We start from the raw sequence: 27,993 nt of genomic DNA, 5'->3' as shown, positions 1-27,993 counted from the left end.
GCATCTGAGCTCTTCACAAATTGACAATATATAGCTTAACAATAGCTGGCAATGTCAATAAAAGTAATTGCATACAAAGCAAACGTGACATTAATCGTTCACCATTAGATCTGTTTTTATCTGTCAGTAGTATACATTTGAATATTGTCTATTCAGTCAGTGTTGTGTATTTGTACTGGGACTCTCAAACACACACCAGCTTCATTGTAGGCATTTGAAGGAAGGGTTAAATGAAGGTTGTAAAAAGGAAGAGAGAGATTGATGGCTAGTGATATGCACAAAGCTGAACAGCAGAGCTGAAATCCATAATGTGTTGTTTCTACGGTGTAATCTATGCCCACTTCACTATTTCCACTGGCTGATAAAAATACCCATTTACCAGTTAACCCTTGACATCCCACTCCTTGCCAGCTTCTTTTTTGTGAAAATGTTTTGGCTTGTCTCTGGAAATGTTCGGAATGGCTATTTATGCAGTGTTCCCTAAAGGTATATGTAGTTTGTTGGCAGCCCTGCTGACTGAAACTTTCACCCCCAATTATTGATATTACTGACCATTGATCTTAGAAACGGTGACATGTAGTACTGTATTTCTGTTTCTGTTGGTAATAGTAGCCTACTTATAATGATTTGTTGGAATCTGACAAAAAAATGAAAGAGCTACACCTGTTTTAAGTTGATCGAGTCAGCAAATTCAATTTAGAGAAAAATCAACTTAAAGATTTTTAAGGGTTAAAAAGCAAAATTACTGCATCTATATCTTAAAATCACCGGTAAGCTAATAGATTTAGCACACACACACAGTCAAAAAATAATAATTCATTATAAGTAGGTTACTATTACCAAGAGAAACAGAAATACAGTACTGCATGTCACCGTTTCTAAGATCAATAGTCAGTATCAATAATTGGAGGTGAAAGTCTCAGTCAGCAGGGCTGCCAACAAACTAAATAAATCTTTAGGGAACACTGCATAAATAGCCATTCCGAACATTTCCAGAGACAAGCAAAAACATTTTCACAAATAGTAGCTTGCAAGGAGTGGGATATCAATGGTTAACTGGTAAACTAATTATTATTATTATTATTATATAGAAGATAATGAGCCGACTGATTTAAGTTGATAGAAGAGCAACTTTGACTGAAATAACCACTCGTTACAACCGAGGTATGCAGCAAAGCATTTGTGAAGCCACAACACGCACAACCTTGAGGCGGATGGGCTACAACAGCAGAAGACCCCACCGGGTACCACTCATCTCCGATACAAATAGGAAAAAGAGGCTACAATTTTGAACGAGCTCACCAAAATTGGACAGTCTCGATTTCTGTTGGGACATTCAGATGGTAGAGTCAGAATTTGGCGTAAACAGAATGAGAACATGGATCCATCATGCCTTGTTACCACTGTGCAGGCTGCTGGTGGTGTAATGGTGTGGGGGATGTTTTCTTGGCACACTTTAGGCCCCTTGGTGCCAATTGGGCATCATTTAAATGCCATGGCCTACCTGAGCATTGTTTCTGACCATGTCCATCCCTTTATGACCACCATGTACCCGTCCTCTGATGGTTACTTCCAGCAGGATAATGCACCATGTCACAAAGCTTGAATCAATTAAAATTGGTTTCTTGAACATGACAATGAGTTCACTGTACTAAAATGGCCCCCACAGTCACCAGATCTCAACCCAATAGAGCATCTTTGGGATGTGGTGGAACGGGGGCTTCGTGCCCTGGATGTGCATCCCAAAAATCTGCATCAACTGCAAGATGCGTTTCTATCAATACGGGCCAACATTTCTAAAGAATGCTTTCAGCACCTTGTTGAATCAATGCCACGTAGAATTAAGGCAGACCAGAAAGGGGGTCAAACACAGTATTAGTATGGTGTTCCTAATAATCCTTTAGGTGAGTGTATATAGGAAGTCCTGCACTTTATTTTCTAATTCCTGCATGTTTAAAAACCAAAATGTCAGATGTGCATGTGGATAAAGACACATCTTTATATTAGATTAAGCATTTAGGATGTTTAATGACTATTAGACCATTGGGATCGCTAGACGAGGGCTTAATGTACTTATTTTTACAAAAACCTCACTTTTGATCAAAATCGACATTATACTATCTTTGTGCTGTAGCTCAAAATTATACTGTGGGCATTCAGACTCATTTTGCCAGTATGGGTCACAAATTTGCATGCTCAAATTCTTGCATGTGACAGCCCCTTAACAGCACTGTTTTATATTTGTTACCCTCATGTGACGTGTATATATAAAGTTGATATTATGCGAGTTAGACTGATGTTCATGTGATGTCTGAATGATAGTTTACTCCTCGTGCTATGAAGGACTTTAGGAGGATGCTCTTTTAATTGCAGTCATACAACTGCTGCTATTAATAGCTGAAATGTGCTGAGTTAAAATGATGTCATGTTTCAAGCCTTGTATCAGATTCACTGAACAAAAATAGACCAGGAAGATATATTTTGGGCTCTCTAGATCTTGCCTTCTGATAAATAAATGTCCTTTCGGTAAAGATTTCCAACTATAGTGCTAGAACCTCACAACCTCGGGAGGTAAAAAAAACAACAACATCAGCAGCACATGGGAGAAAATGCGAGTTTACTGATTTCTCTCCTCTTCTGGTCCAGCTCTCCCTCGCTTTTGCAGTTTAATCTTCAGTTCTGTTTCAGCTTGATCTTCTCCATGAACTTCTGGCAAACCTCCTTGACCTCTTTCTAGACTATTATCTAGGCCAGGCAGCCTCTTTCTTCCCCACGGGACATCTGTCTAAGACTTTCTATTACGGGAAATTAAAGCAATTGTGGGCTGTCCTCTCTAATGCCGGAAGGATTTGCATAAAATAATGTTGAGTAATGAAACAATGCTGCTGTTATCTTACCATGATTATTCGTGATGATGTGGCAGTTTTAGCATTTCATCTTCAGACCAAAGTTATTGGTAAAGGTAGCATAGCGGTAATGAGCCTTGTGTATTTGTACTGTACGTGCGAGTGCAATGGTGCTTTTCTTCTCTTTACTGCTGACATTTTATAGCTCGAACATTTCCAAACAACAGAATGAACATATTGAATGATCAACAAAACTAAACTGCATTGGAGTGATAATAGGCTTTGTCTATGTCCGTTTTCTGCCCTTTCTGTGCACCCGGGGCCATCTGTCGATTATCATCTTACCTCCTTAATTTGGACGTCTTCCAGTTTCAGAACAAGATTAGGTACCCGGGCTGATGTGGATTAGTCCGGGGAGCGTTGTGTGCCCTTAGGGATTGACAAATGATGGATGCTAGAGATTATTGTGGAGAAAGGATTTGTAGGTAGAGAATGAAAATGATGGGTGAACAGATGTATGTGCATGTTTAATTCTATTATGATGATCCCATTTCAGTGTGTGTCAATTAAACACAATAACATAACCCTAGTCTGATTTAAATGACAGGTAATATGAGTGCTGGATTTTATTGGGGAAAGACAAATGCTGACTTCTGATCTGTTAAACATGTTTACATATATGCTGCATATGAATATTACTGCCAAGAGAGCAGATGGTGATTTAACTGGGCATTGTAAGGCATTTCGTAATCTTTAAGATAAGTAAGTAATAATGGTAAGATTGTATTTGTTAACATTAAATGCATTGAACTAACAATGAGCCATATAGTTGTTAATTTACACTACAAAAGTGACTTTTGTACTAGTGTTGGGTGATATGCCCCATTTTGAGATTGCCAATACACGGCAGTATCAGTGGGCAGGGCAGTAGTTTACTCATTTATTTATTTGTTCATTTTTTACTCATTTATGACAAGGCACTTGATTGGTGGACAAGAAAGAAGCTGATTTACTCTAAGGGCAACAATGTCATAACCGCAACCTTCTTAAAATTGATGCCATCAATCCAAGTGCATCTTTAAGCCCAGGCGCTCAGAAATGTCCTGCTTGTTAATGTGAAACTACGATGATAATAATAACAACTATCATCATAAAAGCTCGCTATTGGCCATATGTCTTGATTACTGTCGATACACGATGGTATCGTCTATCGGCACAACACTATTTCTTACTTAGTATTTTTGTCTTGTTTTCAGTACAAATATCAAAAAATTCTTAAATCAAGATGTATTTTCTTGATAAGCAAAATGATCTAAAAGCATAAGTCTAGTTTTTAGACAAAAAATATACAATTCATATGAATTTGTGCCTAAAACAAGTAAAAAATCTACCGAGCCCCAAAGGTGACATTGGAGTAAAAAAAATCTAAAGTTTAGTTTCATGTGCTCACGCGAAACCTTCATGTGCAGAGTTTTTTTTTTAAGTTTAGTTTCACGTGCTCACATGAAACTTTTGAGTGCGCACGTGAAACTATCGAAAGTTTCACGTTAGCACGCGATAGTTTCATGTGCGCACGCAAAACTAAACTTTATTTAATTTTTGCTCCATATCCCCTTAGGGGCTCCGTAAAAATCTGCCAGTGGGGTGCGTAAAAAAAAAAAAAACGTTTTTTCTTAAACACTTCCAAGAAAAATTCAAGAAACATTTGCTCACCTTATTGGCAGATACTAAATAAGAAAGTAAATTTTTTATTTTTTTATTTTATTTTATTAGTTTCAAAATGATATATTTTAGCTTTTTTAATGTTAGTTAACACCAACACAAGTGATCATGTTAGTTCATTATGTATGAGCTAATGTTAACAGTAACAACTTTTGACTTGGGTATTAGTAAATAATAAATATTGTTTATTGTTATGTCATGTTAGCTAATAAATTAACAAATGCAACTTTATTGTAAAGTGTAACTGTTTAAATTTATCATTTATTTTACATTTTTGCATTTGTCAAACAATTTTGTCCTAAAGGACTTACATTTACACTTACAGATAACTTTATTTGCTAATGCAATGCTTTACCAGTTGACCTACAGCAGTGTTTCTCAAACTTTTTCTGTCATTCCCCACTTTGGAGGTAGGGAAGGGTTCCGAGCCCCACCTGTCCCCAATCGCCCAAACAAAATTGCAATCAAGGCTTTAAGTTTAACTTTTTAGTTTAAGTTTATTTTAAAATGTAACAGCATTAAACAATTTTAATAGAGAAAATACATTTGTGCATTGTGCAACTTTGCATGAAAAAAAGACTACATCATCATACTGATATGATAAATATAAAATATGATAACATCATATTCAGAAACCGAAAATAAAAGTGTGGACTAGTTGTGTTTTGCTTCATTGTGTCACTTTGCAAAATGCAAAAAGAACGAACAAAACTTACAAAAATTAATTTTTGAAAATGAATTGTCACAAACTTATCCATTGTCAACCCTTAAAAGTTACCCACTACAACATATACCGCATCTCCCATTAGGTTTTGTTCCGCTTCAATTAACATTCCGACGTTAACTGATTCTTATAGGCTATGGTTCCGTGTGACATTTTCTTTACAATCTGATGTTGTTTTAGGGTTTTTTAAAGATTATATTTAAATGGTGTTGTTTTGAGTATATGGTCAATAAATAAAGAAATTAATAGAGATGGGCACAAAAATTAACAAATTTCCTCCCATTTCTCACACCCCACTTGTAATGCTCCTGTTCCCCACTAGTGGGGCCCGCCCCACACTTTGAGAAACGCTGACCTACAGCAACAGTTTTATGGTCTGATTATTAAAAGATGATGTAAATACAACACTGAAAGATTGACAGTTGGACCATTATGCATTTTTCACTGTAGTATGGTAACAGTATGACAGGTTTCTATCTTTATCTGTGAGATGAAGCGTAAGTCCACCAGGACCCCTGATCTTCCATCATGCACCACAGAATACTCACAGTCTTCAGCAAACACTGCAGTGCCACGCTTCTGTTTCAAAACGCCTTCATGCAATAAACATTCTCACATTTTGACAAGCATACAATCTGTAATGTTGAGTGAAATCATTCTGACAGTTTGGGTCTGATGATGCTGTAAACAGGTGTAAGATATATGTGTAGTACATCAACACTGCATGCTGTAAAAACAAATATTGTTTTAATTTACACCACCTGCAGAACGCTCTCCTGTGAAGAGATGGATCATGATGCGAATGTGAACGAGTATCTCTCTCTCTCTCTCTCTCTCTCTCTCTCTCTCTCTCTCTTTCTTTCTCTCTCTCTCTCTCTCTCTCTCTCTCTCTCTCTCTCTCACTCTCTCTCTCACTCTCTCTCTCTCTCTCTCTCTCTCTCTCGCTCGCTCGCTCGCTCGCTCGCTCGCTCTCTCTCGTGTTGTCAGTGACTGATCCAAAAAGCTGAGTGCATGCATAGAAATATGTATCCCACCGGAAGGCTTGATGCTACATTCCTGCATTTAGTGTGATATGCCTCATAGTGGATATCTAATGTTTTGATGTACTGTATAAAACTGCTGGTGGGCAGCATACATAATACAAACTCTTTTCAAACTGTTTTATTTATTAAAATAAATAAAGGGAAACTGATTCCCAATAATTTTAACCATGCAAAAAGGATGGGTCAAAAGGATGAAGCCAACCTGTTGGCTTGTAATTTAAATATGAAGTGTTGTTTCATCTTAAAATGCTAGGTTGCTTTAAATCATTGTTGAGTCAAATATAAACAAATATAAAAATCTTCGAGTACCCAAAGTCTGGGTTTGTCCCTTTTTAACTCAACGCTGGGTTTTTTAGTGTGGGGTTAAAATGATAAGGAATTCAATTTTACTTTATTTGTTTAAAGTCGCCATGAAACTGAAGTAGCGATTGGGTGAATCTCACGAAATCCAGAATTTTTTAAAAAGCCCTTGAAGCCAATTTTTTCACATATAAGATTAAGGTCTGAACTTACTATAACCATTATTTTCAAACGATTTAACAATATTTCCTGTAGAATTATTAAAATTTTTTAGATTATCATTATCAAAAATGATCATTACCGCAACATGATTTTACATTAAATATATGCATTCAAAAACTCATGTTTCGGTAATGAGAACTAAAAAGTTGTCTATGTACTATGATAAACAAAATTTCAACTTTTATCTGGTGAGAAAAAATAAGAACTGCTTACCTGGTACTGGTAGCCATCTTGAGTGTCACAGTCAATTATGTTCCTTCCAACAAATTTTTTTTTTTGAAAATGTTTCAATGATTGAAAGTTGTTGCAGAGGATGAGAAAATTGGTCTTGGACACATTCATATTCCTTATCATTGTCTCTACATTTACCAATGATCACCAAATACCACATGTTTTTTTTACTGTAAATGTTTATAGTATAACATGCACTGAAGCTTTTTATTTTTTTAAATTTTTAATTATAAATATTTCCATATTTTTAATTATAAATATTTCCATATTTACCGCGTTGCGGTAATGAAAATTTTTCTTTTAAATGTGGAAAAAACAGCAAAATTGGTTTGTATGATATCATTTGAAATCATGTGCAAAATAGTACATGAAGAGATGTTTGTAACTTCGATAGCATTTACTTTTATTATCAAAATGTTTCATGACACCTCATAAGTTTAATTTCGAAGGAATCATCTGATTGTCTTATTTTGTGGTGACGTATATCCGATTGAAACGGCTTCTGAAATAAGATAGAGATAAGAGATAAGGCAGGGCTGGAATTGAATTTGTCCATCGAGAACTGATTGGATCGTTTGAAGTTGGGTTTAGTTGCTAATTGCTAATCGCTGCAATCTTTTCCAAGACCCCGCCCACCTGCCATACCATATGACCAGATTATGAGGGCAATTATGAGATTGTTCGTTTTAAAAATACTAAATGCCCGATATCAACTATTTAATGTAAACCTGACAGTCTGCAGTACCACACAAATTTTAAACACTAAGGTTCATATTGTTTTGTTCCATTGGTCACATGTGACATTAAAAGGTCGGATGCAATGCATTGTGGGACACAGTGTTTCATACTTTGTGTGCTGTGTTGCACAATGCATTTTTGACTTTACAAAAGGTCTTCATGTATTAGAAAATGTGCATATTTTGCACTGCATACTATACAGTATACAATGCACAAATACTGTGGTATGAATAGTGCTATAGTGTGCATGTTTTTGTTTCAGTGTACACTAGAGATTAGAGGTTACTGCTGTATAAGTATAAGGATTCCTGTTAATTAGTTTGTGTAGGAGGACAGACTTCACTACTATAATGTGCTGGTGTTTAAATATACTATTTGTATAATGACTGTGTGTGCATTTGCATGTGTGTAAATGTATAATAGCTCATTGCAGTTGATGGTGTACTCTGCTATTAAACATGGGTAATGGGTTGTGTTAAGGTCTATAAGACCCCTGGTGGTCATGGAGATGAGCTCTGGGGTCTTGTGAATTGAAATATCCATGCAAATTTCCAAAACTAATTTACACAATTAGATTAAACTCTACTGCAAAACAGATCCCGAACAAGCAATGGTCATTAATTTACTGTAATCATATTCACTCAGATTCTCTTTCTCTCTCTTTCCCATTCCAGGTCTTTTTTCCTTGCATGATGATACACAAACACACATTGTGTCTGACTGTTGTTGGTGTTTGTTACAGGTATGGAGACATGGTTCCCACCACCATCGCTGGAAAGATCTTCGGCTCTATCTGTTCTCTCAGCGGTGTGTTGGTTATTGCTCTTCCCGTACCTGTGATCGTGTCCAACTTCAGCCGGATCTACCATCAGAACCAGAGGGCCGACAAGATGAGAGCCCAACAGGTACTGTTAAAGCTTTTTATCTTAAAGGGACACTCCATTTTTTCAAAAAAAAAACACTTTTAGCATAGCTAAACTCTCATTCTGGTGTAATAATCAAGGACTTTGCTGCTGTAACATGGCTGCAGCAGGTGTAGTGATATTATGCACTTCCTGAAAATAGTGCCCTTGGTTACTTTCAATAGCAGGGGACTATTTTCGGCACTGCGTAATATCACTACGCCTGCTACCACCATGCTACGGCAGCAAAGTCCTTGATTATTACGCCAGAATGAGAGTATAGTTCCTAACCATATCTGCCTAGAAAATCACATCTTTTAATTTTCCGGTCGGTCTTAGTACACGATGTAACTACAGAAGAGTCAAGTTTTAAATAGGAATAATATTGAAACTCTTTGGTTATTTTTTAGCGCAATGTTAATGGATTCAATGGATTATGCTAAGCGAAGTTGTAGCGCCAGACGCGAAGATCAGCTGAATGGATTCCAAAACTATAAAAATCAAATGTTTAACTCTAGGGGAGCTGGAAAATGAGCATATTTTCAAAAAAAGTGGAATGTCCCTTTAATTTACTTTGTGATTTGTCTTTGATGTTTTTTTTATTTACTTTATTTACCGAAATCACAAATCTCGCTCCAATCATTTTTGAGAATGACTTTTTTTCCAGTTGTTTTAACTCTCCGACTAAGCTACACTTAGTTATTTATCTACCAACCCAGTCTCACGGAGTTGCGTATAGGTAGCACGCAGTGTAAAAATCGTGCAATACATACGCCAAATTCTACTTTGGTGTGCATATGATACGCCAGTCCTTCCCATTCACTTAAACGGTGCATCTTTTTTGTCATTTTATTTGTTTGTTTCTAGATTTTTTGCTATTTTTTTACAATTTTCGCTTGGGTTTAGGGTTAGAACAACTTTTTGTTATATAAAAATGACATCCTAACCCAAACCCCAATTCTAACCCCAACTCGAAGCGACCATGTCTTAAATATAGACAAAACCATGGAGAAACCTGTATATTAAATAACCTCTTTAAGCAAATCTGAAATCTAACCCTAAACCCAAGTGAAAATGGTTTAAAAAACAGAAAAAAAATTGAGAAGCCAATAAATAAAACGACAAAAAAAGATGCGCCGTTTAAGTGAATGGGAAGAACTGGCGTATCATATGCATGCCAAAGTGGAATTTGGCGTATGTATTGCATGATTTTTACACTTAGTGCTATTTATACGCATTTACATGAGGCTATCAAAAGTAGTTTTTTCTAGATATCTGAATTCTTCACATTTGACTTGCGTATGATAATTTTGTTGCCAATATGGCAGCAATGCAAAGCATCTACTGTATTATGAGACTAATGTTTGTTGTGCATGGTCATTGAAAAATAAACATTAACAGAGAGTTTCATGGGTTATTTTAAGGTAAAACTTTCCAAGCACTAGTTTAATTAAGTTTTTCCGTTTACGTAATGTGCATTAAATTCAGTTTTTAAAATTTGTTTCTAAATCAGTCACTTGCATCTTTTAGTTTTAGTTTATAATAGTAATGCCAGTATGAAAATTAACCATGTTTTTGTTTTAGTTTTGTGGTAAAAGTGTAGTAACCATGTTTTTTCTAAAGGATTGATTACTATTACCAAAACCATGGTTTTACCACAGTAACCATGGTTAAACTATGGTTTTTAAAACCATGATTTACAAAACCATGTTTTTTTGTGATAACCATAGTTTTAATACGGTATCTATTAGGCATGGGCCAGTATAAGATTCTGGCGGTATGAAAACGTTTAGCAAAAAACACGATGTTTCACGATGTTGCGTTATTGCCATTGCAACGCTTAAATGTTTTATTTTCAAATGCCAGGTAAAAATAAAGCCTTTAAATTATAATATGCTTTCAAAAAATGTATAATATTTTCGTAATGTATATTAAATGTAAACATCAAATCAATCACATGACTTAATGATTTATTACATTTTGTATAAACACAGCTTTTACCTTGGAGACGGTATCACAGAACATTTCAGTGGTTTTAAAACCTTGACTGTTTAAAACCTCGGTATATCTTGAAACCCGTAACCATGCCTAGTAGCCATGATTTTTTTGTTTTTAATGTTAGTAATACCATGTTTAATTTTCGTAAGGGGTAAAATGACTGAAGAATCTATCACTGACATCTTTACATAATGTCTCTTGGCCGACACGTGGAGTTGTGCTGACACAATTGATTTTGATAAATACTCTGCTGTTTTACAGAAAGTGCGACTTGCCAGGATTCGCTTGGCCAAGAAGGGAACCACTAATGCCTTCCTGCAGTATAAAGAAGATGGAGGATTTCAGGTGATGACATCTCTTTATCAAACAGTGCTGTTACATTATAAAATAGTACATTAGTAATGTGACTTTGATGACATAAAAGAATAGTTCACACCAAAGGTCAGTCAGTTTTTCATGCAGCTACAACCAACATGTCCAATGAAAAGCTTGTGAATGGATTTGACGCTTTTCAATGTGCTTGATATCAAATCTCTGACAACATGTACTTACACAGAGTGTTTTAGTAGAAAGATGAACATTATTTTTTCTGTATTCTGGGAAGTAGTTTGGATGAGATGGGAATCTTGAAAGTATTCTTTCAACTACAGTCTCCAGTGTAATAGATTTCTCAATAATTTATCTCCAACAGGAATCTTTGATATTTGATCTTTTAAAACAAACCATTTCTCAGATTCATGCTGTCTGAACCAAAGCTGTGCCAATTTGTTTAATAATAGATAAACTTGAAATGGATATTATCACACCAGTTGAATTATTTCCTCATAGATATTTACGTTTTGTTGGAAAGCTTGATGAATAAATCAAATGAAATCTAATCAAAGCCTAACATGAATCCCAGCAAAGTATTTATACAGTATTCACAGCAGGGTCGTCATGAAGGGTCATTAAAGTGTATTACCAGCTCATAAATGAACAGTATATTTAACTGCCAGTGGTGATTAAACCCATAAGAGTTTTGTGAGATATCTCTTCAATCTCATCAGTGGTTCAGAAAGTATAAAGGTCACTCATTTATACAAACTCACTCAGTTTGAAACTGACCTTGTAATACCAGCGTGGGCTGCTTTTTAGATATGGTCGACGACATTTAGAGTCAGCTAATTTCCTCATCAGTTCATGCCCCGGGCACAATGGCCTTATTGTACCAGAAAACATCATTAGCAACACTGTAGGATCACTCTTAAAAATAAAGGTGCTACATGATGTTATAGACATACAGAGTCCAACAAAACTTTTCTAATTCACAAAAGGTTTTTTAAACTATAAAAAAAATAAAAGAGAAATGATTTTCTGTGTAAAGTCATTTCAGAAAATTGTTTCTAAACACATTATAAATGTTAGAAATGTATTGTTAAACACATTACAAAGACTAAACTATGTAGTACTGAATTGACCTATGGCCAAGCCACGCCCCCAAACGCGAAGAGCCAATCACAGTGTACATAGCTAATCCAATACACTCAGACATTCTCTGCTTTTACGTCCATTGAAATGCATTGCAGTTAGTCAGTTTTCATTCGTTTTTATTGATTGAGCGGAGGGGCGTGGCTTAGCCATAGGTCAATTTGTTGAGTTAAACAGTTTTTCCACATTTCTGTGTTCAGGATTATTTGGGCGGAGCTAAAATGGTGGCTCGATGACACAGTGGAGCCACAGAGCATGGCCCCGCCCCTAACACAATCACAAGCATCCATTCAGATTGTAGTGGATTTGAAAGTAAAAAAAGACGGCAGTTTTCCCACGAGTGGGCGTGGTTTCTGTTCCGACAGCAGACACGCCCCCAGTGTTTGATAATTACATTTTTTTAATCATTCAGATTTTCAGAAATCATTTTTCTGTGGTGTGACAAATTGAATACACTTTAAATATTTGACCTCACGCTGACTTTCCTTCAAGGAACCAAATATGGTTCTTTAATGGCTTCACTGTGAAGAACCTTTTGTAGCAGGTTTATTTTTAAGAGTAAAGAGTAGGGGAAAGCACGCTGGCTCAGAGAATGAGACTTGTGTTGTTTCTTGTCAGGTTAGACACACAGTAGTAATTAGGGAGCCGTCCCTTTAAGACAGATCAATTCACTCTGCAGCCATTGAGTCTCCAGCAGAACTTAATTTCGATTGTTGATGAAGTACATCTGGAGGTATGCAGGTGGTTAATACTTTTCTAGACATACTACATCATCTGTGTTGACAACAATAATGAAGGGGCCGTGATCTCGGTATTGGACATAAAGGTGCTTAAAGGGTTTTTCACAGTGATGCCATTTTTGGTTTTCTAAAGAACCATTAAGTTAAAGGTAGAAGAAACATTTCTTTCAAGTCTTTTTATAATCTAAGGAATTCAATGCAATTCAATTTTATTTATATAGCGCTTTTCACAATTGTTTAATTGTTTCAAAGCAGCTTTACATTAATAAATGCAGGAGAACACACAGAAAAATCAATGGACAACATAAGCAGCAGAATACAACGGCTAAGATTAAACCATACTAGCAAGGGTAGTAATAATGTAACGTAAAGAAGAGGGTGCTAAGTTAAGCCAATGTCAGCTGACTCCCCAGGGACTTAAAAAGCCCCCTAGGAGAAAAAAACTCCCAGCTTTTTTAAGTCAGGAGGGAAAAGTCATAGGAGGGAAAAAACCATTGAGATAGAGCCATACATAGCTGATTCTATAGTAGAGGATATATTATTGAATAGGTCGATGTAATACGATTTAATTAAAACATAACATATATATACAGTCTATTTTATGTGATTCAAGATGTTTATGTCTTTCTTTGTTCAGTCGAGAAGAAATTAAGTTTTTTAAGGAAAACATTTCAGGATTTTTCTCCATATAGTGGACCTCAACTGTTTACAGTTTTAATGCAGCTTCAAAGTTTATTACAAAACATTAAAAAAGAGGGATTTGCTTAAAGCAAAGCAAGTATTTACTTACCAGGCTACATACCAGTCTCATAATCGGTCTTCATTTATGTACAAGAGACTCAATAATAATCTTTAACATTTTAATCCTTTAATTTTTCATATTTAAAAGCGTTTTTGTGCTGCTGCGCATTCATGAATGTGATAAGCAAACTCGCGTTGTCGTCCCGTTTATAGGTGCATATTGCGCTCATTAAATAACAAAAACAATATTGCACCATTGACTTTAGACTTTAGAGCTTTATTTGCTATTTAAACAACGTGGCGCTAAATGTGAAAATGATAATCGCGCAGGGTTGAAACTAGCAAAAGACACTTGCATCACACATTGCGCTGCGTTTCGCCGGTTGTATGATAGAGGCCATAAACATATTGGATTACATGGGGATAAGTAAATTATTGTGATTTTTTTGATGAAAGTGGAGTAATCCTTTAAGAGAGCAGTAAAAGTTTATTTTTTAGTCTGCTGTGAAGAGTATTTGATGGAGTCATTTATCCCAGCATGATTCAGCGGTTTGGGAAGTATTTTATTGGATTTTATGCTTTCTGTTATAATCGTATTTTCTGCACTGAGTTAATGATTAAGTACAGTATTTCTTCAGGAATAAAAATGTCATGCCATTGTACAGTAACCAGCTTCTACAGTGGATAAAGTCCTGCATATCATTGTTTTACAGTCACAACACAAGCATGTTTAAATATCTGTTTGTGGTTGAAGGTTTTGTGCTGTGTAATTCTTTTACACACTGCAGGTTTTGGCCCTGGGGTGTGTTTACTCAGGTTGATGTTGGTAGTGTTGATCTAGTAATGTTTTGAGTAAATCTCACCCTGTGGTTATGTACCAGAAATGAAGACATACTTTTGCAATAACATTGTGTATGGATTTTTCCATCCGTTTAACACAAATTTACAGTTGCTTAAAGACTACCAAAGTCACAATTCAAGCAGCTTGCCAGGGTTTTCTTTGTTGTTTCAGGGGTGTTTTGGGTAGACTCTAAGGTCGTATTTACACTGCGTGTTCCAAGTGACTCAATTCCGATTTCGGATACATGCATACACGTATTTTGGCAAGTGTTTAGTGTGAAGATGATGTAAGCGCTTTATACAGTAGTCAACAAATTGTTGTACTAATATGAAAAAGTGATTCTCTAGCCTAATATCAAAATTACATCATGATTTACTCCCCCCTCAAGCAATCCGAGATACACATCATCTTTCAGAATAATTTAGGTGATTTAATAAGAAAAACAAACGATGCCATCTTAGACATGCGATTCACGAGTCACTGCGTAACGTACCCATGGGAACCATGCAGCTGATGCCGCTGTTACTGGAAGCTAGTTACAGGGTTCCCACGGGTCCTTGAAATCCTTGAAAGTTTGTGAATCTGGGGAAAAAATGCAAGGGCCTGGGAAGTTTTTGAAAATATACATGCATAGATACAGGTCATTAAATGTGCTTGAATCTATTTTATGCAAGAAGTTTTCTGGAAAAAATCCATATTATTCCCTGTGTAGTGTAGGATAATATCATAAAAATTCTAGACTTTTTAAGCACACGTGCTAAACTGTTCACTTTAAATGCTTATATCTTCTGTATGCGAATGTTGATTCATACCAAAATGCTTTTTTGCATAGTTGTGTTTGACACATGGAAACGTCTCGGTTTACGTATGTAACTGTTGTTCCCTGAGAAGGGAACGAGACGCTGGGTCTCCCTACTTCCATACTTCCTGCGTCCCTGTAACGCCGTCTTTGGCAATATTTCAGATAGCGATATACTTCCTGGCTCCTGTGTCACCCTGTTTTTGTCATTGTCGTATTTGATATACACATTCAGATGCACTTCCCCCTGGAGGCGTCCTCAAAGTGTCACCGCAGTGACGCAGCGCAAGTTCCTTCGAAAGTGAACTGTAACAATGTATCTTAAAAGGTAACACGATGTAACCTTGCTCTCACTTGAAATGTGTCCCCACATTTAGTCCTTGAATTTGAGGGTATTGGACCTGGAAAGTCCTTGAAAGGTCCTTGAATTTGAAGTTAACTAAGGTGTGGGAAGCCTATAGTTAATACAGTTTATATAGTTTGTCTGTGCTTTAGTGTAAGATTTTAACACCCATTTTATTATATAATTAGCTAAAAAATGTCTGTATTGTATCCGTCATTGGCCTGTGGGCTGTCACTTCATCAAAAACATATTCATAAGCACTGGTATTACAGCAAAGCATTATCCTATCAACACTCCTACTGCTGAAATCCATATTCATCGGCATCGCACAGGAGAAGGGAACTGTATTCTGCAGCCAAGAGTGAATAAAACAGAGATAAAGAGAGATTTAATCCTCAGCTTCTCTAATGCAGCACGTTGATTTCTTCAGATTCTTCTCAGGTTGTGAAACCACAATAATCCAATATTTACAATCCTCGAGTGAAGCTATTTTTTCAGCACGGATCTATAAAGCCATTACTAACTGGCCTGCAGTGCTATTTATAAACTAGAGGAAGGTTTTTTTTCTGGATTTGAATTTCTCCTTTGCAACTAAAGGAGTGTTTTTCTATTGATCAAGAAAGCATGCAAAAAACATGCAGGGTTTGACCTTTGATGAAATATCATTAGGAAACTGCAAAAGTGATAACTACAGTACTTAATATATACAGCAAAAGTCATTTATTCTTTTCCACATAAACTCATCGTATATGTAAAGAACATTGTGTGAAAATATAATCTTGATATCTTTGATATTGAATGAGTAAGGTCACGTCAAAGATTGAAATAGTTTAAGAAGCCGACTTTCAGTATTTTTGTGCAAAATAATACATGTGAATATAAAACTTTCAATATTTTAACTCTTTCCCCGCCATTGACGAGTTATCTCATCAGTTAAGAAAAAATATTTCCCTGCCAATTCCTATTATCTACTAGATTGCACTCTTACCCAATTTATAAAAACTGAAGAAAAAACTAATTTAATTAATTTTAAACTCAGTGTTTGTTTTGATAATCGCTCTGAATCTGATCTCTAACAAAGTTAATTTACAAAAATGCAATTATTTCAGCTTTTTGCTGAAAATTTTGTATTTTTAAGAAACCTATCAATATTTAAGAGGATATAAAAGAAAACAAATAAAGATAGGATGAAAAGTTTTTTCCTGTTTTGTTTGTTTGAAAGCAGCGAGTCTGCTCTGATATATTTGTATTTTTATTCATTAATAGAAGAAAAAATTCCTGGAAGGCATTTTGTGAAACTTTTGTGAAAATCAAAAAATCTGATCTATGTAGAAAAAGTAAATAACAAAAAAATGACTTTAGCTGGGTTTGTTTTTACAGACTGTGACACAGATGCTGATCATGGGTAGTTTTGTGATCCTGTGACTGGATCTCTCGTCTCTGCTGTTGTTGGTGTCAAGTCCCAATCAGCATTTTTTTAACAATAAATTGTCAGTGATTGATGGTTTAACAGCCTCTGCAGTGAGATAAATCTCTTCTCCTGATCAAGCATTTGAAAGGAGAGAATCACAGCCTGTAGATTTTACTGAAATGTATTTATTTGGGATTTATTTCCCAGGTGTCCCCGGTCAGACAGAAAATAGATTATATGGAAATACTTTAATTCTCTCATTTTGCATTGCACCGGAGGACCTAACGCATTTGTTGTAAGTCAAGATAACACAGTGTTTTCTTTATTCAAAGAGCTGTTGAATTCATTTACTCACACATGAGCACTTGGGGGATTTCTTGCTTGTTTCCGGGACACTTGTGGTGTTGAATTATACAGGAGGGAAATGCTTTAAATTGTGTTAGTTGTTGTGTCTGCCTTTATTCCAGATCCAGAATATACTATTGGATTTAGGGTTTGGGTAAAGATGTGAGGAGTTCGCAAACCGTCTTTGGGAGTCTGAAATGTTTTCATGTAAATGAGCATTTTTTTTATGTTATTATGCTTTTATGTTTAGGTTCAGTCATATACTAATGTAAAATGTTATTAGTCAGTACTTAAAAAGCCTTATTTAATTGGTATTTAAAGGATTACTCCAGTTTCATAAAAAATCCCAATCATGAATCCTATGTCAACCAAGATGTTTTTGTCTTTCTTTGTTCAGTTAAGAAGTAATTCAATTTTTTGAAGGAAACATTCCAGGATTTTTCTCCATATCAGTGCCGGCCCAAGCCTCTTGGGGGCCCTAAGCAGAATTTGTTTGGGGGCCCCCTCCCACCATTTTTTTTTAAATAAAAAAATTAAGAAATTACAAACATTTATAAAAAGAACAAAGTTTCACATTAAAGGGATAGTTCGGCCAAAAACGATATTAAACCCATGATTTACTCACCCCCAAGCTGTCCGAGTTGCATATGTCCATCGTTTTTCAGACAAACACATTTTCGGATATTTAAGAAAATATTTTAGATCTTTCAGTTGATTAAATGTAATGTTACAGGGTCCACCCATAAGCCACGACCTTCAAGTCCAAAAAAGTGCGTCCATCCTTCACAAATTAAATCCAAACGGCTCCAGGATGATAAACAAAGGTCTTCTGTGGGTAATCCGTGCGGTGTTGTTGTAGAAATATCCATATTTAAAATATTATTAACGTTATAAACTACCTTCCGGTAGCGCCGCCATCTTAGACTCAGGAGAGAGTATTAGCGTAGTGTACGCACTTTTCTTAGTGACGTATGACAAATTCGGAGGGCGGGGGCACAGAGCAGCAGCAGAGAAACTCTGTACGCTGTGTAAGCTCTCATCCTGAATGCGCATCACTCCAAAATGGCGGCGCTACCGGAAGGTAGTTTTTAACGTTAATAACATTTTAAATATGGATATTTCTACAACAACACCGCACGGATTACCCACAGAAGACCTTTGTTTATCATCCTGGAGCCGTTTGGATTTAATTTGTGAAGGATAGACACACTTTTTTGGACTTGAAGGTCGTGGACTATTGCTGGACCCCGTAACATTACATTTAATGAACAGAAAGATCTAAAATATTTTCTAAAATATCCGAAAATGTGTTTGTCTGAAAAACGATGGACATATGCAACTCGGACAGCTTGGGGGTGAGTAAATCATGGGTTTAATATCGTTTTTGGCCGAACTATCCCTTTAAGTAAGGTACGGAAATCAAATCAAATGAATAATATCACTGTCTTTATTGTATGAATTAAATATAATTATTTTTTTTAGAGCTACAGAAGAGATTTTCTCTATGTCTTGGATTGTTTGATTAAAATTAATGACACAGACTTAAGTAGGTTAGTTGAGGTTACTGTCTCTTTAAGAGAAGCAAGGACCTGGTTTTTGCCTAATCTATACATAAACCTAAGACATAAACAAATGTTTTTATTGGAAAAAGAGTACTGTTGAGATCATTTTGTTTGCATGTACCCTTGTTTTATCAAATGGAAAGGTCACGCATTACATATGTGAAACGCACAGTTGGGGACCATTTTAAACAATAAACTGAGACAAAGACATTAATTAGTATCATTCACATACAACAATGATGCAATGGTCCTCTTTTTCCACACTTGTAAACACTGGAGCGGTAGTTTTGCATACGTCATGTGTGACCTTTCCACGTGATTATGTGATATGCAAGATCGTGCTGTCACATTACAAGGCTAGTGCAAGATGAGAAGTTGTGGTTTAAAAGTACATAATAAGTGAATCAGGATTTTTTGGAAAGTGGAGTAATCCTTTAACAAATATGACTGAAAATCTTTAGCTCCTGCAAAACCCTTTAAATGCATGCAAGCATTGAGGCAAAAAAATCCACCTTTAAGACATATTAAACATTTGCAAATTCACTAAAGATGCAACTAGAAACATTGCAAATGATGAAAGTCAAAGTGTTAAAATGAAGAAACTGTAGCACACATTAGGGGGCGCTGTGATGCATGTGATCTGCCACATACAGGGTGTATTCAAGTACTCACAAGGGACACAAATTTGAATGTGATTCACGGTCGTTCCAATTCATCTTCCAGTATCTGATGAATGTGTAATACATGCCAGGAGCATTTGGTTAATATCATCTCATTTTTGAAAGATGTGGTGTTTAGTGGCTTTTGCGTTCCTTAGACCACTGGTTGGGTTTGTCTATATTTTACCCAACTCTGGTTTAAATCAAGCCCTCATTTTTTATCCATTTAGACTTCCTGTTTAGAGTGACTTTCAGTTTAGTGAAAACAAACCTAATTGTTCTTGGGTTTAATTATTGATGATCTTATCAATCGATCTTGGCCGGACTCCCTCACCCGTCGTTTCGGCTGACTTCAGCTCTTCCTGTGCGGCGGACAGCGGTCCTCGCTCCTTCCACTTAGAATGACCGTCCTGTCTCTCCTCGATAAGATCGGCTGCTTTCGAAGGCTTCTGATAGGCTGCTTCCAGTCGAGGTCAAGAGTTGTGATAAAACACCTGAACAACAAAGAAGTCTGGGGCCAGATGATATCAGTAAAGCACAAAGGAGAAACTCTGTGACCGATGTTCCTTGAGACTCTTGTGCTTAAGTACACGACATCCTTGCCTGTGATCGTTTTACAGTAAGAGGTTGTAGAAGTTACCGGATACGTGTGAAGTCACAGGAGGTGGCCGCAGGGTGATGCAAGGTCGAACTTTTGGCATGGCAGGGGTCAAACGCAACTACAATGACAAGCCTCGAGACTCACCGAAACAATACGTTTAAAGCATTAAATTAAATTTATTGGATTTTTTATTAAACATGAACTCTGGGTTGTTTTTAACCCATGCTGGGTGAATATTGGACAGAAAACATTAGGTATGTTTAAATGCAACCAAATAATCAGTTTGTAATCGTATTGATTGCTCAGTCGGATTGAAAAGCCTTCATGTAAACACCTTTATACAGTGCTTCTTAAATTGGGGGCACAGATTTATGACATTTTATAAAATACATAAATTTACCATGAATTCTGTGTAATTAAATCTCAGAAAAATAAGGCTACTAACCAACAGCACTGCACTGTATATTTTTAATAAGTTTTGTTAAATTGCAATTTTATGTTTAATAATGTGTTATGTCATACAGTTTATGTTCTTGGGGGGGGCACAAATGGGGTTCAAGGAATCTTTATTATCCCCGAGGGGCAATTTGTTGTCCAGCAGCATGCAACACAAATTACACAAAACACCAACCATACAATCAACAAAAATATATACAACACATAAGTCACATTAACTAAGACCACCTATAGCAACTGGGGGGCACTGAGAACCATCAATACGATTGAGGTCAATCTGATGCAAATTTCAATCGTATTGATGGGGGTGATGTAGTCCAAGCTGTGTTTTTTTTTTTTGGATGCAAAACTACATTTCGCACATGCACAGAAGAATCGTGCTACCTTTTATTTACGTATCACATGCTTCACGTCGCAGAAACATCCAATAGCAAAGCAATGGGGTCACGCACTGTACATTCTGCAGTGTTTATGTGTACTTTCATAAATTACATGAAGCAATAAAATAGTGTTGTGCCTTTTCGAACATTGTGTTTTTTACTGTATCTAAAAACTTCTTAAGAACAACTTTGAGTTTGTACATTTATCCTGAGAGAAAGTGTAAACTCGACGAGAGATGCTGTGCGCTGCGTTGCCAAGTCCTCTGTTTTTTTGTGCACTTCAGATTTGTGGGAACCGAGTAGATATTTTTCTGCGGGTTAAAAATGAAAGGATTTTGTTCATTAGTTAATGGTATTTGGGCTGGTTATGATATGCGAATCTGGCAACCCTGGTTGTGTGCTTGCGCAGACATTTGGTTCGGATTATATGTAAGGGATAATGTAGAGGCAGCCGGTAGTTATTGGGAAATAAGCCCCGACAGTGTGATCAGGACCCGACGCGAAGCGGAGGGTCTTGTATCACACTGAAGGGGCTTATTTCCCAATAACTACCGGCTGCCTCTACATTATCCCGCTTATTACACGGCTACTTGCCACATAAGAAAAAAACTGGACATGAATATGAATTTGAAACATTTTATTGGCATATTTGTTTTAAATTAACATTTTTATCCTTCCGCGAAACTTTGCACCGATGCATAAAATGATCGTAATACCTTATTAAGATCCTCTGTTTCATACTTGTCTCCATTTTTATCTCTTTTAGCCAGTCTTTGAGAAGTTTTAATGCCCATTCTGTATTTTTTTGTGTGTTGGCTTCGTAGCTGTCATGCTCTATTTTGTCAAGTTCAGTCTCAGTAAGCTCTCTGTGTCTTGTCGTGGTTGTCGAGTGTTTGTCGCAAGATGGCGCCAAACAGACAGTAATCTTTATTGATCTTTATTGGCGCGGAGCGATTTTACTTGTGCAAGTAGTCCGGCTATGCGTTATTATTTTAGAGCGGTTATTATTTGAAAAGAACGAACCTGCAAATGTCTCAACTGACCAATCAGAATCAAGCATTCCAGAGAGCCGTGTAATAAAAAAGAAAAAATGCATGTAAATTAACATTTTAATTAGATTGCAATGTTTAGGGTACATGTAAACTGTATTGTCGCAAACTGCAATCGGATTAAATTCAGTCAGATTGACACAATTTTGTTCATGTAAACATAGCCACTACTGGGTTAAAATGATCCAATGCATGAGTTTAACATGCTGCTGTTCGCTAAGCAGATGTTTAGTAAATGCATTACATGCGATGTTCCTCAACACAACATGATAACAACCTTTGATGTCTGTAAATGGTCAGTGCTGCCTTTAAATAGATTTGCATGGGTTTTTTAAGATGTATAAGCTTCTTAATACAGTTGGCCCTAAATAAACTCATTTGCTCTTTGATTTCCCAGGATCGAGACAGTAATGGCACTCTGTGTCTAAAGAACAGATCCTCTTTTGAACATCAACATCATCACCTGCTACACTGTCTGGAGAAGACAACAGTGAGTACATCATCTGCTAAAATTCACTTTCGTGACTCTCATACGTCCATAAATGATCACAGGTCTGTACTGTATCTGTACTGTAAAATAAGAAAGTGCCTATAATAAAGTTGTGATTTTGGGGTATTGAATATGTCTTAATATAATACACATTACAGAACAGTGTGTCACGATGCACAGTGCACATCACCTATATACAATCTGTTTCAGAAATGCATGATCTGAAAAGTTCACTCCTGTTTTCTTCTTTTCCACAGAATCATGATTTCACCGATGAGCTTACGTACAGTGAGATGTGTATGACGGAGTCAGTCGGCTACCGTACCAGTCGTAGCACCTCTATCTCCAGCCAGCAGGGGATGACGACGTCCTGCTGCCCCCGCAGGTCCAAGAGAAGAGCCATCCGCCTGGCAAACTCCACCGTGTCTGTGAGCCGCGGCAGCGTGCAGGAGCTCGATACGCTGCATGTGCAAAAACACTCTCCTGAACCTCAGAGGTATGACATCACAAACCCTATGACATCATTCAAATCTTAATATTAAAATAGGCTTTGTCTTCTTGATGCAAACTATGTATTGATTTTGGAGTAAAATAGGGTGCATGCTTTTATTAGAACAGCTTCTGAAAATGTTTACTAGGGACAATAAAATAAACTAAAAAGTTCCCAAAAATTTAAATTCGCTCATAATTTATTTACCCTCAAGCCATCCCAAATATATATGACTTCGTTCCTTCAGTTGAACATAAACGATATTAGATTCAAATGTCATTATGTTATCTTTTTATATGGGGATTAATACATCCATATATCAAAACATCCATACAGGAATTAATGTCATCCAAATGACTCAGGGTTAATATAATGTTTGTCTTCTGAAATCAAACTATACATTTGTGAAAGTAAAAAATATATATTTTGTGCGTTTTTTAGTGATTGATATGCTCCATATACAAAGAAAAATAGTTATATAGCGACGTGTTGATTTAATATTTAATCTCACTGAATCCAGTTTTCATCTTCCATATAGTATGATCTCATTTTATTATAAAATTGCTTGTTTGGGTTGGGATTGCTTGTTTTTCAGATTTGGTTAATATACAAAAAATGTGTTCATGCCATATTGTAATTACCGTAATTAAAAGATGTCCTCGTTGAGCTCATAATAACAGTATATAGACTGGGATTTTTCTGAAAGCTACGACATGACTGCCGTAACCTCACGCAGAAGCACTTTCAGTACGTTATTATTGTTATTTAGTGCACTTTTTGTGTTCTGCAATGTTTAGCAGAAAGCATTCAAATATAATTAAAGATGCACTATTATATAAGCAAATATAAAAGCAATTTTAACACTTTCAGCTATCTGCCGATAGTTTAAAAACAGACAATACACTGCAAAAAAAATCGCTGTCTATTGTAGTATTTTTATCTTGTTTTCAGGACAAATATATAAAAAATTGTTAAATCAAGATGCATTTTCTTGATGAGCAAAATGACCTAAGAAAAAAAGTCTAGTTTTTAGAGGGAAAAAAGCATAAAATGTAAGTTAATTTGTGCTTAAAACAAGCAAAAAATCTGCCAATGGGGTAAGAAAAAAATTCTTGAACTTTTTTCTTAAACACTTAATTCAAGAAAATGTGCATACCCCATTTGCAGATTTTTGCTTGTTTTAAGCACAGATTTACTCAAATTAGATTTTTTTGCCTTAAAACTAGACTTTTAGATTTTCTTAAATAATTTTTCTCATCAAAAAAATACATCTTGATTTAAGAATTTTTAGATCTTGGTACTAAAAAAATACCAAGAAAGTAATTTTTGCAGCATAGTCATGGCCGATATATCCTGCACTGCAAAAAAATGATTTTCAAGAAAACGTTTTCTTAGTATTTTTGTTTTGTTTTCAGCAAAAATATCTAAACATTTTCTTGATGAGCAAAACGACCCAAGAAAATAAGTCTAGTTTTTAAACCAAAAATATAAAATATAAGTGATTTTGTGCATAAAAAAGCCAAAAAATCTGCCAATGGAGTAAGCATTTTTTTCTTGAATTTGTCTTGAATTTAGTGTTTAAAAAACATGGGTTTTTTGCTTAACCCATTGGCAGATTTTTTTGCTTGTTTTATGCACAAAATCACTTAAATTTGATATTTTTGGTCTAAAAACTAGACTTATTTTCTTGGGTCGTTTTGCTCATCAAGATAAAGCATCTTATTTAAGAAGTTTTAGATATTTTTACTGAAATACTAAGAATTTTTTTTCTTGAAAATCATTTTTTGCTGTGTGTCAATCAAAAGAGAACAGGAAAATGCAATGAATTTGATTTCTGTGTATAGAAAATGTAAAGAATCATCACTAGTTTAATATTCAGTATTAATGGTCATTTTATGAATTATTAAAATTCAGGAAAAAATAATCTTCAGAATTTAGTTAATGCAAGTTAATATAACCACCAAACTATCGGTATCGGCAGATATCAGTCTGAATAATCGACCCATCTCTAAATATAATTCTGTATTTTACAGCATCCTATAATATTCATATGTTGATTCATTTTGACACTGTTCCTGTCACTGCAATACCACATAATTCCCAGTACGATGGCAACTTAAAAACATCACGTTATCATCTCAAAATAACGGTAATTACGATACAGCCTGAATGCAAAATATAATTGTATTCTGATTAGTAACATTTATTTCACTGACATTAGGAGTATTATTTACATTACTTTCTGTATAAGATTACGCCAAACAAGTGTGCAGTACGTCTGTCTTTACAATGATATCTTTTGTTGCGTGTGTACCCAAACAGTCGCTCCAGTCTCAACGCTCGGACAGAAGACCTGAAGCTAAACTGCGATGACAGAGATTTTACAGCGGCTATAATCAGTATACCCACACCTCCCGCTAACACCCCGGACGAGAGCCTGCCGCCCTCCCCTGCCATTCCCGGCATCCTACGCAACTCGCGCGCTACTGCCTACACCCACGAGACTGTGAAGATCTCCTCCTTATAACCGCCACAAGCACACAAACTTCCCCCATTGCACAATGGAAACCAAGGGGGTGAGGCTTCTCCCGGGAAAGTTCATAAGACAAGACACAAAAAAGTGATTGCTTCATTCCAGACGGATTGTTCGGCGGTAGACGTGGACTCGCGGTCACATTCGAGAGACATTCGGTCAGGCAGACCGTTGATGAACTGGAGTAGATGAACTAAGACGTTTTCAGATCTACACCGATGGTGGCATCGAAAGCCTTTCAAAAATATGCAATGTTAAACAAGCAGGAAATATGCCTATATGTCCACTGCGTAACACAGTTGCGGGGCGAGATTACAAAATAATGATGAAACTGTAGAGGAGAAATATTGCGCTCTGCAATCAATCAGTTCACAGGATTGACAAAATTATGAGCGAGAGCGAAGCCAGATGGTGTATATGTATCAATATTTGTATCATATCTCTTTAGAGCACATGCATCTTCAAACCCCACCAAAAAAAAAAAAAATGATAAAAGAACAGAAATTCTGACAAATGTTACCCAAACATGCATGTTGTTGTATATTAGAAATCATGGCAGAGAATGAGGCCGCCAACATGCTACTCACATAGTTTTGCATGTTACTTCTTTTACTTGTTTGGTTCGTCCTGTTTGGTTTCTTGACATTGATTCAAAAGAAATATTTACAGAGTATTAATGATCAAACGTGTCGCACATGATGTGCACATTAGCAGAAAAGATAGATAACATAACTAAAAAAATATTCAGGCATGTTCTTTGCAAAAATTTAAAGTCAGACATGTGCGGCTGTGTGTGCGTGTGAGGGATGAATGGGAAAGACTTGATTTAGTTGATCACACATATAAAAATACCTACTATGGTATCCGTGCATGAGAAAATTGAGGGTTTATAATGCATCATGTCTTTCTATATTGATATGATTGGAGAGCGTTTACCACTGTCATTCAGTTTTACAGATGTAGGTTTTATTGTTTTTCATTCAGCTTGGCAATTACATGTAAACTTTGAACCCTAGCTGACTATTTTTATAATACGTGCATCGAATGTGGTTATATAACAGTCAAACATTTCACTTACAATATGTTTTGATGCTCATCTGATGAAGTTTTAATAATCATACGCAGCAATGAGACGGGCAATAATAGTGTCATTATTTTCAATTAAAAGTAAAGAATGGAACGTATGATTGTATAGGAAAAAAATTAAGGAATGCAAATTTGCACTTAACTCTGAATTTGTGTACAAGCATTGTTCTTATGTGTTTTTTTTTTTTTTTTTTAGTTTGGTTATTTATCTCCCCAGCTTCATTAAACATTGTAAAGTGGTAAATGTAATTGTTCAGGCACCTGCTCTGGTGTTCGGCAGGGATTGTTGGATGTAACGGCTCCCGGTAGGAGATGAACGAGATAGTTATTAAAAGCACAGAGGTGTAAAGTCTATTTCACTAATAAAGTGAACAGAACTCAGAAACGGCATGCGTGACGGCTCTCAATCACATCTGAACGTATGCATGAAATATTATTGGATGAAATATAAAAAACATCTGTTATTGATGCAAAATGTACAAAGTATTAGGACACCAGTGTTCGAAGATTAGGGGGGTCCCCTAGCTAAGCCCCCCATCATTACAGAGTCGCCGTGATTTCAAGTAAGATGTGATCCTGGATCAACATTTTAATAAAAAAAAATGAAATTACCACACTGCAAAAAAAAATTTACAAGAAAAAAAATCTTAGTATTTTTGTCTTGTCTTCCGTAAAAATATCTAAAAATTCTTAAATGAAGATGCTTTTTCTTGATGAGCAAAACAACCCAAGAAAATAAGTCTAGTTTTTAGACCTAAAATATTAAATTTAAGTGATTTTGTGCATAAAACAAGCAAAAAATCTGCCAATGGGGTAAGCTAATTTTTCTTGAATTGTTCTTGAATTAAGAATTAAAAAAATTTCAAGATTTTTTGCTTACTCCATTGGCAGATTTTTTTTGGCTTGTTTTATGCACAAAATCACTTAAATTTGAAATTTTTGGTCTAAAAACTAGACTTATTTCTTGGGTCATTTTGCTCATCAAGAAAAAGCATCTTAATTTAAGATTTTTTTTATATTTTTACTGAAAACAAGACAAAAATACTAAGAATTTTTTTCTTAAAAATCATTTTTTTGTAGTGCAGTAACTCAAACCCATCAAGTTACAGTAGTGTGAAATAATAGTTTACAAAGAATTTTTTTAAAGCCCCTAACCCAATCCTAAATCGAACAATCTTTCAATTCTTCCAGAGAACAGCGTGAGGCGCACTTGAGAGTTTACATTTATTACAGAAGGAAATCTTTATTATTAGTTTATTACGAAATTGGGACAA

At 35.8% G+C, this 27,993-nt stretch overlaps 1 protein-coding gene across 2 annotated transcripts in view; it reads left to right on the top strand.

Annotated features, from left to right (window-relative positions):
• kcnd1 (potassium voltage-gated channel, Shal-related subfamily, member 1) overlaps nucleotides 1–27,312 on the top strand; it is a 75,221-nt gene extending 47,909 nt beyond the window's left edge. For both annotated transcript variants that reach the window (XM_065248127.2, XM_065248125.2), the window contains exons 3-7: nucleotides 8,569–8,731; nucleotides 10,988–11,071; nucleotides 22,518–22,610; nucleotides 22,868–23,106; nucleotides 25,423–27,312. In XM_065248127.2, the coding sequence (XP_065104199.1) occupies nucleotides 8,569–8,731; nucleotides 10,988–11,071; nucleotides 22,518–22,610; nucleotides 22,868–23,106; nucleotides 25,423–25,627 (784 nt within the window). In that variant the 3' untranslated portion in view covers nucleotides 25,628–27,312. The remainder of the gene's footprint in view (nucleotides 1–8,568; nucleotides 8,732–10,987; nucleotides 11,072–22,517; nucleotides 22,611–22,867; nucleotides 23,107–25,422) is intronic.
• Nucleotides 27,313–27,993: the final 681 nt, after the last annotated feature.

The sequence above is a fragment of the Paramisgurnus dabryanus genome, chromosome 11 (assembly GCF_030506205.2).
Source record: "Paramisgurnus dabryanus chromosome 11, PD_genome_1.1, whole genome shotgun sequence".
Taxonomy (NCBI): Eukaryota; Metazoa; Chordata; class Actinopteri; order Cypriniformes; family Cobitidae; genus Paramisgurnus; species Paramisgurnus dabryanus.
The sequence above is the reverse complement of the archived record's forward strand: the minus strand, read 5'-3'. Positions and strand labels throughout refer to the sequence as shown.